This window comes from Hippoglossus stenolepis, chromosome 15 (genome assembly GCF_022539355.2).
Source record: "Hippoglossus stenolepis isolate QCI-W04-F060 chromosome 15, HSTE1.2, whole genome shotgun sequence".
In the NCBI taxonomy this organism is placed as follows: Eukaryota; Metazoa; Chordata; class Actinopteri; order Pleuronectiformes; family Pleuronectidae; genus Hippoglossus; species Hippoglossus stenolepis.
The window spans coordinates 18049330-18068030 of record NC_061497.1 but is presented as its reverse complement, the minus strand read 5'-3'; the positions used below and the strand labels follow the sequence as shown (position 1 = coordinate 18068030).

Sequence of the window (18701 nt, the reverse complement as noted above, 5' to 3'; positions counted from 1 at the left end):
TCTGTGACGGATGATATCGGCTTACCCATGGGGTTAGGGTTAGGTAACCAATCGGGCTCTTTGGTTTGGTACTTACTAAATCTCACCTGTTAGAAAAGACGGTTTGAAATTACACTGAAGAGTTTGAGATGTTGAGGCTGAACAAGCTGTTGGTTCTGAATCATCTGTTTGTCCAAAAACTGAGCAAATGAATCTGCTGCATCTTTTTATCTGTTACAAAGCAAAGTGACATCATTATGACTTCTGAAGGTTTTGGAGCCTCGCAAACAACCAGAGGAGATTCATTCATGCAGTTGAGGTATCGACGTAGACAACACAGGAACAACCACATGTTTGATGTGGATGAAAACATAAAACCCACAGATTAAGAAAACCTCTCAGCAGTCATATGATCTTTTTTCATTTCAGTGTTTCACCACCGGGCACCATTTTATTTGTTCTTCCTGTGTTTATACATAGACTCACTGCTGTACGTTAATGTATGTATACGTACGTTTAAGGTTCTGAACTTTCCAGCGCAGCACAACTCAGTGGAAACCCCCCACACACACACACACACACCACGTTCACACCGTGGTTATGATCCATGACTGACTATGATCACTGACGCTGGTTTCCTACATCAGATAAAACACACACCTGCTCTCGGAGGCAAATCTAATGAACGACGACCGTCCTCAGCTCCGTCGCTCACTGAGCTGAACATCTGAGTTCCTGTTCAGATTCACTCAATGAAGAGAACATGGACTGTAAAGAAAGTTTAATTAGACATTTGATTGTCCAATTAATTATCCTTATCTTTTTGATTTGTGCAGTTAAATGGGGATCAACAGCAAAATATATACGTCTGCAGGACGGTTTAAATAACAATCAACCAAATCACTGGTATTTTCTTATTCGTTGAGATTACATCATCACATATTGTTGGTTCACTTAGATGACAGAAACATAAAAGTGTGTTTTGTCCTCTGACTGAAGTTGTGTTGACAGTTGATCCCATTTTAATATGTTTCTTAAACTTATATTATCTGTGTAAATAACAAAAAGAGTTTTCTAAAACTGTACAGTAACAGTAACAGTAACTCCAAGTTCACACACACACACACACACACACACACACACACACACACACACACACACTAATGCAGGTGTGATATCATGGACCAAGATGTCCAGATGCACTAAGAGGCCTGAGTTTCCGAGCAACAGGAGCTGAGAGCAGGAAGATAAGGAAGCAGGGTGACCGTGGTGCAGTATGGGTAACTGGTTCTGCTGTTTGCATATCTCCTCCTCACCCTCCTCCTCACCCCTCCTCTCTCACCCTCCTCTCACCCCATCATCTGCCTGTTGAACTTGATCCAGTGAGAGATGCAGATGAGGCTGTGACATGTGACACTTGAATGGCCTCCTATGAGATTAGGAGCTGAGGATGTATGATAATGGTGCTGTGGAGGTCACGTGGAGGCTCTGGCACCTGGGTCACCCCCCGGCCTCGGTCCCTCTCAATGAGACATCATGGATCAAACTGCGCTCTCGCTCCACAGGAGATTGATCATTTGGGATCTCGCACCATCAAGTTGTGCCTGGAGACCTTCGTGCGTCAGGCGCTCTGGGTAATAATTGACAGGTTTGGAGAGGTGGTGCGTGCGGTGGGTTCACAGCTGGCTGGCTTCACTCCACTGTCCCCTGTTTAATCACCGAAACCCCTCCAAGCATGGTCAGGTGAAGAGCGGAGTGGAGCACTGGACGTCCGAGGCCAGAACAGCCCGGAGCCATGCGCGCCCTGCTCGCCCTCCTCGCGCTCCTCGCCCCCCTCAGCTCCGCCAAACCCAACGCTGGCCTGAAAACGTGGAGTCGCTTCAGCAAAATGCCTTATCCCGGAGACAAGGCTTTCCTCTACGACACCTTCCCCAGGGACTTCGTATGGGCGGTGGGCACGGCCGCGTACCAGGTGGAGGGCGCGTTCGAGAAGGACGGCAAGGGCCTCTCCATTTGGGACACTTTTACGCGCGGAGGGAACCGGATGGCCACGGGGGACGTGGGCAGCGACAGCTACCACAACATCCACGCCGACATCCGAGCCATCCGGCAGCTCGGGGTCAGCCACTACCGCTTCTCCCTGTCCTGGGCCCGGATGTTCCCCAACGGGACGCGCGGGAGCCACAACGAGATCGGCACCAACTACTACCGGACGCTCATCCGGAGGCTGAAGGAGATCCGCGTGCAGCCGGTGGTCACGCTGTACCACTGGGACCTGCCCGACCACCTGCAGCAGACCCTCGGCGGCTGGAGCAACCCGGAGATGGTGGGCATCTTCAAGGAGTACGCGGACTTCTGCTTCCAGACCTTCGGGGACGACGTGAAGCTCTGGATCACCATCGATAACCCGTTCGTGGTGGCGCGTCACGGGTACGGCACCGGAGTGGTCGCCCCCGGGATCAAGAGCGACCCCGACCTGCCGTTCAGGGTGGGACACAACCTGCTGAAGGTACCGATCAGGGGACGTGTGGGTTCACATTAAATACATTATTATGTATCTGTACAGTTTAAATGTTTATCTCCAAGAATTGTTTTAACTGAACCTGTCAAATACTCATAACATCATATCATATACAATATAACTTCATATTACTTATTACATATTACTCACTATCATTGTACTATATACTTTCTATTGCCCTATACTTTGATAGTAACTTATTTTATTTCTATTAGGCACTGGTTCATTATTAACTCCGTATACACTTTATATTTTTATTTTCACTTATATATTTTATACTTAATACTTTTTTTATTCTATTTTACTCTTGTATTTTGTACTGTCACTGTTGTTGTGGAGCAACCTGGCACAAGAATTACATTCTGTATTTAAAAGTCTATCTTATCTTATCTTATCAAAAGTAAAGTACTTCACTTGTATTGCTATTATTAGTAATATTTTGACCGACCTGTTATTATTATAGAAATTGCAGTTATAACAAACTAGTTTATAAACAGTGGACTTGTTTAATCTATAAAGTATTTTCCTGTTCTCTAATGTACAGTAGCTGATGAGCAGATGGATAAAAGAACAATATATCTCTCCATATTTTAAATAAAAACGTATAAAAGCAAAAAAGAAGAGATATCAAAGTAAAGTAAAAGAATCTAAAATATATATTATTTATTTTACTTTTTTAACCTTTATGAAACTTTTTGAGACATGAAAAAAAGTTTAACCGATGGATTTTCTTCATTTCATCCTTCTCAAACTTTGCCTTCTCTTTCCATCATCATTTCATAACCATGTTCTCCTTCTCCTCCTCCTCCTTCTCCTCCTCCTCCTTCTCCTCCTCCTTCTCCATCACTTCTCTCTCTCTGTGTCTGTTTGTCCTCCAGGCCCACGCAGCTGTGTGGCACCTCTACGACCGACACTACCGCCCCCGTCAGCAGGGCAAGCTGTCCATGGCTCTGGCCTCTCACTGGATCAAGCCCAGCCGCACCCGCCTGGAGAGCCTGCGCGAGTGCCAGTGCTCCCTGGACCACGTCCTGGGCTGGTTCGCACGGCCGCTGTTCACAGACGGGGACTACCCCCCCTGCATGAGGGCCAGGCTGGGATCACGGCTGCCCACCTTCACGCGGGAGGAGAGGGAGCAGGTGAGGGGAACGGCGGACTTCTTCGCCCTCTCCCACGGAGCGGCCCTCAGCTTCCAGCTCATCAACGACAGCCTGAAGTTTGGGCAGCAGGAGGATCTGGACCTGAGGATGCTGCTCTACTGGGTCAACGCCGAGTACGACAGGCCGCCCATCTTCGTGGTGCAGAGTGGTTGGTAGGTGTCTGGTGTCGTGGTGTTTCCTGTGTGCTGCTCCGGTGTTTGCTGAACATGTTGTTTTCACTGCTGCTCCACGCAGGTACGTCCTCGGCAGCACCAAGACTGAAGACCCCAAACACATGTACTACCTGAAGAGGTTCATCGCCGAGGCCCTGAAATGTGAGTTCTGACCCATCACAGCAGCACGGAGAGCAAATCTTTAATATGGACATGGATCCATTTGCAACTGAGACGTTAAGAGAAGTAACCACTTAAATCTACCTGTCTGTGTCTGTGACTGTCTGTTTGTCTGTGTTTGTCTGTTTCTGTCTGTTTGTCTGTGTCTGTGTTTATCTGTGTCTATCTGTGTCTGTTTGTGTGTGTCTGTGACTGTCTGACTGTCTGTTTGTGTTTCTGTGTTTGTCTGTAACTGTCTGTGTTTGTCTGTGTCTGTCTGTGTCTCTCTGTGTTTGTCTGTGTTTGTCTGTTTCTGTCTGTTTGTCTGTGTCTGTCTGTGTCTGTCTGTGTCTCTCTGTGTTTGTCTGTGTTTGTCTGTGTCTGTGTCTGTCTGTGTTTGTCTGTTTCTCTCTGTGTCTGTCTGTTTCTCTGTCTGTCTGTCTGTGTCTGTCTGTGTCTCTCTGTGTCTCTCTGTATCTCTCTGTGTTTGTCTGTGTCTGTCGGTCTGTGTGTGTCTGTGTGTCCCATGCAGCGATCGTCATAGACAGAGTGAATGTGATTGGATACACAGCCTGGTCCCTGATCGATGGTTTCGAGTGGCACAGAGAATACGGGATACGACGAGGACTCTACTACGTGGACTTCAACACTCTGGACATGAAGAGGGAGCCCAAGACGTCTGCCACCTTCTACAGGTGAAACCTGCTGAGTGGGGATTTACACACGGGACGAACAACACTGTAAATTTAAAACACTGTGGCACAGATGATTAAAAACCTGTCGCTGTGTTTTCAAGTTTAATTTTGTCACTTTGCTGAGTCGTTCCATTTTTCTACTGCAGGTAAATAATTGACCGATTTCAGTTTAATATCTGCAATAGTTGCTTCAGTGGAAAACCACTATTGCCGATATTAAACTGAAGTGTTTTTAAATATTCACACCAAATGTGAGATTTAAACAAAATGTGAACTAATCTTATTAGTTTATACAACAAACAAAAGTCTGGTGTAAATTATCTTAATGACAATGACCAAATTACGCTAATGAATTTAATTGTTTACCTTTTGAATATAGTGCTGACTACACATATACACATTAGGTTCAAGAACGTTATTGTCATTGTGCAAACACAAATAAATTACAAAGGAAAATACACAAATATATAATAAGCAGCTTTCTAATAACAGAAATCTAAGCAAAAGAAGTTATAAAACAAAGTTATTTCAAAGTAAAAGTATTAGTTCTTCAGTTTTCTGGCAAGAAAGAACTACACTTTATTAATTTTTGATCTGTTTAAAGGCCTTTTTAAAACTGCACAATGTGATATAATCTACAGTGATATAATCTACAGATGTAGTTTTTTCCCTCTCAGCTCCCCCTAATGTGATCATCATTTTTTATTCCCTCAGAAACGTCATCCAAAGAAACGGTTTCCCGGAACTTCCAGAGAACCGACCAGCGCAGGGAGTCTTCCCGTGTGATTTTGCCTGGGGCGTATCTGCCAACTCCATCCAGGTACGAGTGTGTGTTTGTGTCGAGGACGGGAAGAGAGAGTTTTGTGTTTGTGGAAGGATGAAGACTCACGGAGGCTCGGGTGTGACGGACGGTAAAGGACAGAACACTGTCAATGAACAACACAACAACAAGAGTTCCTCAGAAACAGGAAACAAAGAGAAAAACATTAACTACTTATTACCTTACCTGACTCAGCGTTATATTTAGTGAGGAGTTTTAATTAGTTAACACAACATTTTGAATTAACTCCTACTATTAATTATCTTCAGCTGAATGAGGAAGGTCCGGAATATCCGTTCAATTCACAGCTCTGTTACACGTTCTTAATTCCCAGAGTGAATTTTAACGACACAGAGTCACTCCTCTGCTCTCTGACACACTCACATCAGGTTCACTCCATTATTTTGAACTTGCAGTTTTCATGGTGAAAGTCCAGTTCAGACTCGGCCATGACGATGAATCCTCTCTTAATCATAAACCAGATAACCTCACAGCGCCCGCACCTCACAGGACCCACTCCTCCTGTCCATTCGCCCTATTAGGCCTTTATTTGCATTGGTGTGTATGAGGTACACGCGCATTAGGCGGTGAGCAGGTGCATGTTTACATTGGTTTGTGTGTGTGTGTGTGTGTGTGTGTGTGTGTTGTGTGTTTTTGTGCGGTCTGCCCTCGTGTCGCAGGTGGAGACGATGCCCAGCCAGCTTGCTGACCCCAGTGTTTACCTTTGGAACATCTCCAACAACGGCGCCCTGATGAAGCTGGAGGGCTTCAGCGCGCCGCCTTTACGGAGAACGGCACACTGTGCTGATTACGTCACCGTCCGACAACAAGTGTGTCTCTCTCCCGCTCAAACACTGATCATTTAAACAACTCTTACTGCACTAAAGATAAAAGGTTCAGGGTGTAGAATTTAGTGACATCTAGTGGTGAAGTTGCATGTTGCAGCTGAATACCCCCCTCACCTCAACCTCCCCTTCCAAACATGAAAGAGAACCTGTGGACACATTCAGTTGTCCTAAAAACTCAAAAGTTGTTTAGTTTGTCCAGTTTGGGCTTCTGTAAAAAACATGGCGGCCTCCGTAGAGAGGACCCGCTACCGATGTAAATATAAAGTGTTTAAATATAAAGGGTCTATTCTAGGGTAAAGAAAACAACAATTTTGTACATTTTAAATGAAACACACTAGTGAAAACATGACTAGTATTTTAATATTCAATTTATTTATATATTAGATAGATCCCTTTCACCTAAATCTTACACACTGGACCTTTAAGTGACTGAAGTCAGTTAATGTTCTGTATTGACTCAGATTTCCTGGACGGTAAAAGATCGTATCTATCAAATGGACTTAACAGTGTTCATGTGTGGGAAGTCAGTGAGGGATCATTTCCTTTTTATTCATAAACAAAACTGAAATGAAGAAACGTTGATTTTCTAAATATTCTCCATAGATTTTAGCTTTATTACTTGAACATTTTGTTACTTATGATACATATTTGTAAGTAAGTGAAAACATCAGGGAGTAGTTCATGTACCGAGATACAAACTGTAGGAATTGCAGAAAAATGATCAGTTAAGTGCTGCGTATAGATTTTTACCTCCTCCCTCTCTGCAGGTGGATGAAATCCAGCAGGTCGGAGTAAACCACTTCCATTTCTCTCTGAACTGGTCGGCCCTGGTGCCCACGGGCGATGTGGCTCACCCCAACACCACCCTGCTGGGCTACTACCGCTGCTTCACCCATCAGCTGCTGCGGGCCAACGTCACGCCCGTGGTCACGCTGTGGCACCACACACGCCAGCGCAGCAGCCTGCCGGCGCCGCTGGACACCACCAACAAGTGGCTGAACAGGTGGAGACACAGACGCTGAGGCTGGATATGGAGGTTGAAGCTGTTTTTGTCGGTTGGATGTCAGAGGCCTGAGAGTTAGATAGATAGATAGATAGATAGATAGATAGATAGATAGAACTTTATTTATCCACACATCGGGGAAATTCTTTAAACTACTATAACTACACTCTTCCATCTCATGACTCTTCCTTCAGTTTCTTATTTGGATTCAAACGTTACATTATTTACTCGAGGGCTGAACAAGTGTCATGACCAGTAGAACTTGTAAATCTGTCCTCAAATACAGACCAATAATCCACACCCACCTCCTTCACCTGTCTGATTGTAGTTTATTAGACTTTACTGGTCGGATGTAAAAGTAAACATCCAACACTGTTCCAGGAACATTCTGTCTTCTGAACCAACTTTTATCTCTTGCTGCCATGGTATCATCTTTCCTTTTCCTGTCATAAAGATATATCACTGTACACAGTCATCCTCATATTTAACATATCTTTGATAAAATAGTTTAACTGTTAGTAAACATGTTTCATGTCTTATAATAACACTTTTAGAGAAATTACATACATCTCAGTGCGTAAAATAAAGATGTCCTCATTTGACTTTTCTGTCAGGGAGATTCCGGAGGCGTTCGCAGATTACGCCAGACTCTGCTACAGAGAACTCGGAGCCCACGTGAAGATGTGGATCACCCTGAACGAGCCCAACGACGAGATGGTGAGCTACCAGGAGGGGCATCAGATGCTGCGGGCGCACGCTCTGGCCTGGCGCGCCTACGACCGCGAGTTTAGACACACGCAGGGAGGACAGGTCAGTACAGATATAGAGTTAACTCTTTCTTTACATTTGGTCTTTATGTTGTTTTTAGTTGATGGGTTCATGCACGTCACACAACTAATCTGCAAGTTCCTATATTGATTTATGTTAGTTACATTAAGCAGCTGTTTCATTCCTTCATAGATTCTGTTAAGTTCAACAGCATCATGTGTTTTTTCTTGGATTTCTATGTGGGATTTTCTTTTAAAATACAAATAAAACAACAATTGTACACTAAAGAACTTGCCAATTTTTTTTTTAAAACAGCAAATATAGTACATGTAACACGTGTGCATGAATTAGTCACAGCTGGAATCCCCTAAGTCGACAAGAGAAGTGTCTCAGACCTGTGCCGCCATGTTTACTGCTGTGTCTCAGGTGTCTCTGGCTCTGCACATGGACTGGGTGGAACCGGCCTTTTCCTTCAGCCGTGAGGACGTGGAACCAGCTAAACGGGTCCTGGACTTCCGCGTCGGCTGGTTCGCGGAGCCGATCTTTGGCAGCGGGGACTATCCTCTGGGGATGAGGAGCTGGCTGCGTCAGCTCAACTCACTGGAGTACGAGTAGTTTTATTCTGACACTCATGGTCTCCTGAGGACTTGGATGATCCTCTGAAAACTTAAACAAAAAGCCACCACATCTTCACTGTAGCAGATTATTGATGATTTATTGAGACTTGAGTTTCATCCTAGTGCTGCATTAAAAGGGGATCAATGGTTTCTTGGGTTGTTTAAGTCATTTTGAAAGAACTGTACACAATAAAGTAAATTCTACTGTTATATCGTCTCCTGTGTAAAGGCCCATCTGTTCCATCTGTTCCCACAGGCTGCCGGTCTTCAATGAAGAGGACAAGCAGCTGGTGAAAGGAACGTACGACTTCTTTGCCATCAGTCACTTCAGCACCAAGCTGGTGACACATGCAAAGGAGGACTCGTAAGTTTAAATCAGTTTTTTGCCTTTATTTTGATAGTGACAGACAGGAAACAAAGGGGGAGAGAGGGTGAAGGTATGAGATGCAACAAAAGATGTTGTGTTTGCATCTTAACCACTAATTGAAGACAATCGTATCATATTGCTCTAATGCAGTGACATGTCGAGATTACAGCCCATAATGAGCGTCTGTATCATCACCATGTCTGCAGGTACACCTACACGGCCATGCTGGAGGTCCAACACATGATCGACACCACGTGGATCATGTCCCCGAGGCCTGTGGTGCCCTGGGGCCTGAGGAAAGCCCTCAACTGGGTGAGAGAGGACGGAGGAGTCTCTGTGTGTTTGGTGGCTGGTTCATTCACATCTTGTCTGTTCTTAATTTACAGTCGTGTGTAAAGTTACAAATTTAGAATAAAAGCAGTCGTCGGAAAGCTGACTGACTCAGTGAAGGTGAGACACAGGACAGACGACTTTGCAGGATTTGTTTTGAGGAAAACAGGGAGAACTACAACCTCAAATCCCCCCCTCACTCGAAAACGTGTTTTGCTTGTTGATTCTTCATGTTTAATAATCACTGTGCGGAAATATGTAAATTCTCAGTGCACGAACTGAGAAGGTGGAAAAATGTGCACAGTACAATAATACTATTTCCATTGATTCTGGATCCTGGAGAAGAATTAGATATAAAAAAACCTGTGTTTTGAAAGTGCCACTGCTCCTCTGCTGTGCCAGGTGAAGGAGCACTACTGTGACGTGCCCGTGTTCGTGATGGCTAACGGGGTCCAGGAAGACCCGGCCCGCTTCAAAGACAGCCTGAGAGTCTACTACCTGTACAACTACATCAACGAGGCTCTGAAAGGTGAGAACACAGACACACACATTTCACTGCTGAGATGATGAGATAAAATTATAATAATTATAATAATTCTGTGGGAAATCTGTGAAAATGTAAAAAACCTATAATGTTAAAGAGAGAAAAATTCAAAAAACACTTCCTTCGCTTCAGTAGTTTTTGAATAATCCTGCTGACAAAGAAGCGGAGATAATACAAAATTCCCATATATTACAGTTAAGTGAGTGAGTGATTAACAGATTATTAGTGTGTTTAGTGATTAGTGCTGCAGGACATCTTCCCTCTAACTTTCATTAAACTGCCTCTGCAGGGCTTAAATATTACACGAGTATTTAGGTCACTGACCTCTGAACAGTCAGCTGACTCAGAACACACACACACACGCAAATATCAACAGAGGTACACACTCTGCACTGAACTGAGTCAGGTCACTCACTATCTAGTTTTCTGTCCTTGTGGAGTTTATTAGTTTTACTCTGAAGAAGTCACACAAGGTTGTTCTGTCATGTTATTGTGTTGTAGTTTGCTCTGTCACCACTGAGTGGCAGCACTACACAGAAGAGTTGTTTACAGTTTTGTGTATTTAGATTGAGGAGAATTGTTATGAAGGTTGACTCAGACCAAAATAAATACATGAAAAAAAATGTAAATATATTCTAATAAACATCTATAGTGTTATAATAACACAAACTTACGGCCATATTGTCTTCATTTTAGTTATTTTCTATAAATAGCAATGTGTGAGAATCAAGTTAAATTTATATTTAAGAAGTTATGTTGTTATGTCGATTATGAGATTTTTTTTTAATTAGTGACATAAATTAGTTTACAATAAACAAAAACTCAAAATGCTGCTCAGTTACTTTTAGTGTTTAAGATTGGTTTTGCTGTAACACTTTATTTTAACTCTTCACATTCTTATATTTGTAATAAGTATATTAATATTTCATAAACGGCTCATAAAGCAGATTTAAGACATTAATATTTATGAAATGAATAAACAACTCTACCTCTAACATTAACATAAGAGTATCTACAATGTCATCGTAGAAGTTACAATCGTTAAAATACAGTATATTAATAATTGTCCCTATAGCCTCTTATAATTTCACCATCATTTATAATCATTTATTCTGTGATTACAAACCAATACATACTATATTCATACCTGGTAAATATGGCAGGTTAAAGGTAAAGTGTTACCTTTTTTCTCCTGTCAGCTCCTCACCTTCACATGCACAAATAAATCAAATGAATAACGCCCCCTGTTTGGCGGTTCCTCCTCAGCGTACACTCTGGACGGGGTCAACCTGAAGGGTTACTTTGCGTACGCACTGAGCGACCAGAGGGACCCGGGGTTCGGTCTGTACGGCCAAGTCCACGAGGAGGTCATCGTCAAGGCGTCGCTCTCCAACTACCGCAACATCATCCAGCACAACGGCTTCCCCATCCAGGGGGCCGCCCCGCAGCAGTGTCCCAGCTCCCCTCAGCCCTGCCTGGGCTGCCACGTGCTGGTGAAGAGGCCTGTGCTGGGATTCTTGACTCTGGTGGGCTCGGGGGTGCTGATCACCCTGTGCCTCATCATTTACTACACAACCAAGAGACACAAAGAGTGCTACTGAGGATCCTGACTGTTCGGGTTATTGTTTTGTCTTTTTATAAACGAGTCTCAACAAATGATAGAGCTCGTTGTTCAGCGTGTGTAGAGTTCATGTCAGTTTGTAAATTATACTTCGTCTATTGACTTGCTTCTAAATGAGGTTTGAATAAGTACTTGGTGGTGAAATCCTCATAACTGGGGTGTGACCACTGTTATTAAGTGTTATTTAAAGATGTGAATTTGTTACCTGTAGCTGCTGCATTTAACAGCTGATGAACCTGTAAATGTATCGAGACTGTTTTTAAAAAATCTTTTAAAGACTTGGCTACATCTCCAGTTGTTTTTTAGAAAATTGTGCAATGATTCATATTGAGGAGCAACTTGATATATTTATTATCCAGGTTTAACTACCACAAGAATGATCAACCCTAGTTGATGGTGTGCATCACAGGAAGGACTTTTCAAAAGGGGATTTTATGCTGGTTGGAGACAACTGTCAATCAATCATCAGTTGATTACTGCACTCCATCATGCTGCCACAGACTCTTAAGGAGAAGATATCCAGAGGAAGACACCATTGGATGATGAATTACTTTTTACAGCTGAAGGCAGGTGTGTACCTGCTGTTATGGGTTAACAGAAAAACTCAATAGAATATTTGTGTCTGCTTTATTCAGACTAGTTTGTGCAGTTCTATGACAAGTATTTGTTTATCTGTTGTTTCTGCTCAACTGACGATGATAAACAAAGCTTGAACCAAAAGAAAATAAACACTGACGACAGTTTTGGGTGAATTAGATCTCGTTTGAACTTAAAACACTCCTGGTTAAACTCATCAAATCCCCGTCACTCCCCCCCATGTTTCCTGACTGTCTCACATCCTGAAACCTATCAGGGGCAGTGTCATGTTCTGTAATACTCAACAGGAGTTGATGGTCAATGAGGGTGAAGTAAAGAAATACAGTTGATGGTTCGTGTTTACTGCATAGAGCAACATCAGACTTTTTACATGTTTGAAACAAATCATTTCATTGTAAATCTTCTAGTGTCGACTGTTGAGAAGATATTTCTTGTCCTTGCAGTATGTTTTTAATGCAGATTATTTCCTGCTTACAGTCACTATCAAAGCTTCTCTCTTTGGCTACGTATGTTACGTATGATCCGTTTTTCACACCACTAGAGTGAAGGATTACAAACTGTCCAGTGCTACTTTTTTGGGCATAAAGCCACAAACTGTGAGACGATCAAGGTGTTGGTCGCCACAGTGCCTAACAGAACAAACATGTTACTCTGTCCACTGATATTCGTCTTGTGTAAGCAAAGAGGAAAGAAAGGAACTGTTAGTGCTGTTGATCTCCAACTTCAAGAAAAGTAACAGTAATAAAGTCCAGAGTCAAAACATCATGGCATCCAGACCGTCTTCCATGAACTTCTTGTAGATGGCCATGAACTTGGCTGTGAAGGCCTCGAGGTGGTAGATGGCTTTGTTTCCCAGCTGCAGCCTGTGTTCGTAGAAAGCCGCCATGTGGGCGACCTCTGTCTTCAGCTGACCATCGCAGTTACTCAGCAGCTCCGTCACCAGCCCCTGTCACAGGATGGGCCAAGGGAAATGAATACTTATCATCCTAAACATTACTCCGAACTGTCTGAGCACTTTGATGGTAAATGGTACCTTCATGATGATCTCAGGAGGGATGCAGTGAGTCAGCAGCTCGTACAGTCGGGCTCGAACCTCCAACAACCTGGAACAAAGACTGATTAAGTTCCTCTCCTCTCCAAGAGAACAACCAACCCTCTGCTCTCTCACACTTTGCCTCTCTTACCTCTGAGGGCTCTGCTGGCTGACAATGGCGTTGGCTGTTTCTCTGAGGTACACCTCCCAGTCCGTCACTGGGACATCCTGGTCCACTGAGAACGGATACCTGCAGGAGATAAACACAGCCTGAATGAGAACAAACCTTTTGTTTCTAAGTTATACTACTCCACGGACAATGCTTCGGAAGAATGACGAGAAGTTTTGAGACAACTTACTGCTGCACTCTGCAGGCCTCGCACATCAGGAGAGCTTTGCGGAGGTTGCGACCAGACTTCTCACTGATTTGCTTGGCGAGCTCAGGCGGGAGGATCAAACCCTCCTTTTTACAGACCGATGTCAAAACACCACAGACCTAAAAAAAACGGGAACAAGACGAAGAGTTTAAGACGAGACAAATGTTGGGCTTTTTAAATACGCGACTTCCATCCCCATGTTACCTCTTCCGCGCTGGGCAGAGGAACCCTGATTGCCAGACAACGGCTCCGAATTGGCCCAATGACTCTGGAGGTGGAGGTGGAGCAGAGGATGAGGCGGCAGGTGGACATGTACTTTTCCATAGTGCGACGCAAAGCGTGCTGGGCATCCTTCGTGAGTCTGTCCACTTCCGTTAGCAACACCACTGAGAAGGGAAAAGTGTGATGATTACTACAAGAATGACAGTGTGATATCATGAAGCCAGAGGGGGGGCATCAGGGAAAGATGAGCCTCTGACACCAGTGGGTTGTGTCTTTTCTACCTTTAAACTCTCTCTGGGTGCTCGACTGGATCTGTTGAGACTGAGCCACAGTTTTAATCAGCTCCTGAATCACCACACGGTCCTGGTTTCCTGCGTCACTGTACAACACAGGACAGACACACAGTTATTGTTGGACGCAGTGAAGTAAATAGAATGTAAAGGAGTAAAGGGGATGAGCAGGAAATGGAACCTGGGATTGACTTCCAAGTGATAGTTGCTGGCTATTGTGTTGATCTCAATTTTCTTCTTTGAAGGAGCCTGAAAATTAAAAAACCCACAAACAGTGAATCAGCTTGATGTTAATCTGAGGACTGAACTGGACTGGAAGTAGAGACACTACATGTGACTTGATGTCAGGATGGGTGTTGAGACTCTCACCACGATGGTCTGGTGCTCGATGCGAAGCTTCTCCACACCGGCTCCGTACAGCTCCCGCAGCAGACACATGATGCGGGTCTTCTTCCCCGCCCCCGAGGGACCGTACACCAACAAGTGTGGGAAGTCGCCACATTGAACCTGAAACAAACGTTCACAAAGACATGGATCAACTTAGATCTATGTCTGTGTAGGAGAGCGAGACTTTGTCACTTGTAACATTTACTTTACTAAAGTTCATAGAATTTAAAGTAAGTGCAATAACATCGGAAAAGAAAGCCTCATTTTAATCTCTAAAAACAAAACAATTAAAAGAAATTTGAGAAATCATGCAACTTGCAGAAAACTGTATTTACTGTAAGAAATTAACACTATCATTGTTATTTTTGTCCATAACTTAAATCTATCATAACATTTATCAGCCTGCAGTAAACAGTATATCCAAAGTGAGCTAGAGATGCTATGAAGAGGATTATTTACTGAGTGGATTGAAAGAAAAACACGTGCTACACTTCTAAATGTGTCCAAGGTAACACAATGAGTTTGTTATGAATGTATTTCCTTGCTATTGACGCACTTAATGCAGTAAAATGACGCTTTGGTGACATTAAACTTTAATATTTTCCTCACACATGAACCAAAATCCCCTCCTAGTTACAGCCAGTGGCTTTTATTCTGACGAGCAACAACATTATACATAAACATAAAGCTGAAACGACCCGTGTAGCATGATGTGATTCAAGCTAACATAAACACTGCTACCTCAAACAAGCTAGCTTAAATTAAAACGCAGATTAACACGCAAATGACCGATTATAACGAAGTTCCTGAGCACAAGTCTCTTCCAGCCTGAACGTGTTGGTGTGGATCTGCTGAACATGAAGCTATAACAAGGTGGTTTCTCCTCTCACCAGGTTTCTGAGCTGAGCCGCTTGCTCCTTGTGAAAGTCCAGTTTCCCGAGAGCCGTCGGTCGGTATTTGTCCACCCACAGACTCATGGTGTTGAGTTTAGAGACTTGTTATAGTTATAGTTCGTGTTGACAGTTAAAAGTCCCTGTGGCTGCTGCTGATCTCCCGCGAAATATTCACACATACCCGCGCCGCTACTTCCGGACGAGCTACGGAAAGTCGAAGTGGGCAAAAAGGGCGGAGGGCGAAAGTTATAAACAACATAAAACCTCATAAATCAAATTTAGAATTACAATAAAACAATGAAAAGTAAATTCCCACAATGGAAACGTTGGAATACTGATAATGTTCAGCATTGTTGCTTAAAATCATTCCAACTTGTATCACTCACACAACACAGCAACACCATCACAATGGAGGTGATGGACGGATGTTGAAAATGAATCTAGCAGAGTTATATTATTGTAAAGTTCACCAAACCAACAACAATGAAACAGGCCTAATGGAGACAATTTAAGTGTCTGTTGTTTTCCTGGCTGCAAATCTGTTAATCCGCACTCCAGTCCAGTAGGTGGCGGTAATGCACCTGTAAGCTGCTCTGTCAACCGCCATTAAACCAAGAAGAAGAAGCTCTGCAGGTGTGCTGGTGAGGAAACACCTGAGATGGACCTGGACCCTCAGCAAGTACTTTTACTGTTAATACTTTAAGTATATTTAAAAGCCAATACTTTTACCTACGTAGAAAAGTTACTTGAGTAAAAACTTACATAAAGTGATTGAATACCATCTCCACCACTGGTGATACCAAGGATCAACTTATGGTGTGTGTGTGTGTGTGTGTGTGTGTGTGTGTGTGTGTGTGTGTGTGTGTGTGTGTGTGTGTGTGTGTGTGTGTGTGGTGTGGTGTGGTGTGGTGTGGTGTGGTTGGGGTGGGTGGGTGGGTGTTCTACTCATAACATGTTGTGGGGACCTAAATCTTTCTATTTACACAGTCACATTATGGCGACAAAAAGCAAGTCCCCGTAATGTGTGAAGACATGTTTTAAAGGTTCAGTGTGTAGGATTTAGTGACATCTAGTGGTGACGTTGCAGCTGAACACCCCTCACCTCACCCTCCACTTCCAAACCGAAAGGAGAACCTGTGGCAGCCTTCAGTTGTCATAAAAACTCAAAAGGTTTAGTTTGTCCAGTCTGGGCTACTGTAAAAAACATGGTGGCCTCCGTAGAGAGGACCCGCTACTGATCTAAATATTTAGTATTTAAATATAAAGGGATCATTCTAGGGTAAAAAAATCAAACACTTCAATTTCGTTTTTAGGTTAAGGTTAGGTGAAGGCTAGGTTAAGGCTAGGTGAAGGTTATGTTAGGCAAAGGTTATGTCCTCTAAAGTCATGGAGACACGGGTGTGCGTGCGTGTATGTGTGTGCAGCCCAAGACAAACACTGTGTAGGTGGTAGAAAGCTCAGGGTCTGTTGACAGTTTAAATGAGGCCCAGTAGCCGGTTATTGTTGCTGTATCCTTTATGGTTTTGGAGAGATAACGTCTTTTCTTTACTGCTGCAGATTTTCTATGTGTTTATGAAGACTACAACCAAACAGTCTGATGGCACCAAGGAATGTGAGACAGCTAATCCCATACAACAGAAACAAAAGCTCACAATGTGCCCAGTCTGCACGTCATAGTGTAGGGAGAAGGTTTGAGCTGTGAATGGTAGATTAGGTCCTAATTTAACAAAATAAAATAAATGGATAGAATAAATAAACTGTAAAAAAAACGTTATATCACAATGACGGAGTTGTAAAGTAACATTATCTCTCTTCTGGTTACTTGTGGTCATTATTAGGTTTCACGTATGTATAGTTTCTCTCGGAGGAACTAATTTGTTTTAAGCATTTTTGATATTATCTTCCACTTTCCTTTCTCTAATTGTTTTCGCTTTATGTAAACTGCATAAATCTGTCAAACTTTACCTTCTCTTCTCTTCTCCTTTCTTTACCCTGCTCTCCTTCACCCAGGTAACTACCTCTCCGCAGGAATGTGACATATGGAGGAGCGTGTCTCTTCAAGCTGGCGCTGCTTGTATCGAAATGTTTGAGTTAAAATTGATATGCATCCATCATCGTGGCAACACGGGACAGTGTAACAGCCCAGGAGGCCGGCGGGGGGTGTATCAAGTTCCTGCAGGTAAGATGACTTATGAAGTGATTACTATTCAACTTGTGCTGATGCTTTATCGTTAAGAGAAAATATCACTACAAGATGATTTCATTTGAAAAGATATAATGTTGAGTTTTTCCAATTTTCATTTATTTTATTTTATTAGACCGCTGCGCATTTACTGTACTGGTGCTGAGCTTCTGTGTATTTAGATGAATTATATCCCACTTCTTTATACCTCAGCAAATACCTCTGACACTTTACAGACAGGTTGACGTCACAATGACAAAAAGGTTTAATTGTTTGTGGGTGAAGAGATGTGACAGCGAGCAGTTCAGATTAGAAGCAGTGTTCTCTTAACTCCTCAACGTGGACCAGATCTTCTGTCCCTGTGACCTTGAGGGTCAAACAAGCCTCAACAGGCAGAATCATCCTCAGTGTTAACGTACAAGTAGAAGGTCTTTAGTCCTGACTGAGGACGTTCCCCCCCAAATCATGATAATTCACCGTTTGCAGGCAAACTTGAGGAATTCCGCAGTGTGTCGACAGATCTGTAAGAACCATAAGTCCTTTTTCTCTGCGATAGGACTCACAGACGCTGCATTTTCAAAAAGGTATGAAGGGAAAGAGATTTAGAGCGAGGGCCAGTTTGACATGTTTGAGGCATTACCTCATGTGTTGTCAAGGAATGTGCTTCTGAGGTGAAAAATCCTTCGCCTGCAGCCACATTATACAGCAACGGGTGAGAGGGGGGAACGGGGAAGGTGAACGGCGCAGCGCAGACCCAAAGCCTTTTGAATCAAAGTCAATTGGATAAGATCAGACAAATGTACGTGCAGCTATTTAATCAGTTTGATCAATTACACAACTCCTCTGTTACTTGCATTCACATGAGAATCAAAGGTTTTACTCCTCACTCATACACACACACACACACACACACACACACACACACACACACACACACACACACACACACACACACACACACACACACACACACACACACACACACACACACATACTTTTGCAGCACAAACACCTGCCTGTGGAGCCCCCAGTCTCCTCGCTGAGGTAATGTAGGAGGGAGAAGAATTCCTCAGCCCTTTTCTTTCTCTCTCCTCCCCCTCACAGCGTTTCATATATTCTCAGACGTAAAGTCACTCTCT

The 18701-nt window shown here is 43.4% G+C and overlaps 2 protein-coding genes across 2 annotated transcripts; one reads left to right on the top strand and one right to left on the bottom strand.

Annotated features, from left to right (window-relative positions):
- Positions 1–1473: 1473 nt before the first annotated feature.
- On the top strand, positions 1474–11859 carry kl (klotho). Its single transcript, XM_035179196.2, has 13 exons — positions 1474–2488; positions 3379–3809; positions 3892–3971; positions 4501–4663; positions 5378–5483; positions 6164–6313; positions 7099–7334; positions 7949–8144; positions 8529–8707; positions 8976–9083; positions 9293–9398; positions 9819–9945; positions 11227–11859. The coding sequence occupies exons 1-13, from the start codon at positions 1775–1777 to the stop codon at positions 11559–11561; spliced, it is 2931 nt and encodes a 976-aa protein (XP_035035087.2). The 5' UTR covers positions 1474–1774; the 3' UTR covers positions 11562–11859.
- Positions 11860–12191: 332 nt separating this feature from the next.
- On the bottom strand, positions 12192–15925 carry rfc3 (replication factor C (activator 1) 3). Its single transcript, XM_035178324.2, has 10 exons — positions 15767–15925; positions 15378–15584; positions 14470–14607; positions 14282–14349; positions 14092–14189; positions 13793–13974; positions 13571–13707; positions 13363–13461; positions 13212–13281; positions 12192–13124 (listed from the first exon to the last, which is right to left on the bottom strand). Exons 2-10 carry the CDS (start codon positions 15462–15464, stop codon positions 12933–12935), a joined length of 1071 nt encoding a protein of 356 aa, XP_035034215.1. The 5' UTR covers positions 15465–15584; positions 15767–15925; the 3' UTR covers positions 12192–12932.
- Positions 15926–18701: the final 2776 nt, after the last annotated feature.

Coding starts and splice junctions, on each gene's coding strand:
- rfc3 (XM_035178324.2), bottom strand. CDS start 15,464: ATGAGTCTGTGGGTGGACAAATACCGACCGACGGCTCTCGGGAAACTG. Junction 13,708..13,792: donor CTCTGCCCAGCGCGGAAGAG/GTAACATGGGGA, acceptor CGTTTTTTTTAG/GTCTGTGGTGTTTTGACATC. Junction 13,125..13,211: donor CTCCTGAGATCATCATGAAG/GTACCATTTACC, acceptor ATCCTGTGACAG/GGGCTGGTGACGGAGCTGCT.
- kl (XM_035179196.2), top strand. CDS start 1,775: ATGCGCGCCCTGCTCGCCCTCCTCGCGCTCCTCGCCCCCCTCAGCTCC. Junction 5,484..6,163: donor TATCTGCCAACTCCATCCAG/GTACGAGTGTGT, acceptor CTCGTGTCGCAG/GTGGAGACGATGCCCAGCCA. Junction 8,708..8,975: donor CGTCAGCTCAACTCACTGGA/GTACGAGTAGTT, acceptor CTGTTCCCACAG/GCTGCCGGTCTTCAATGAAG.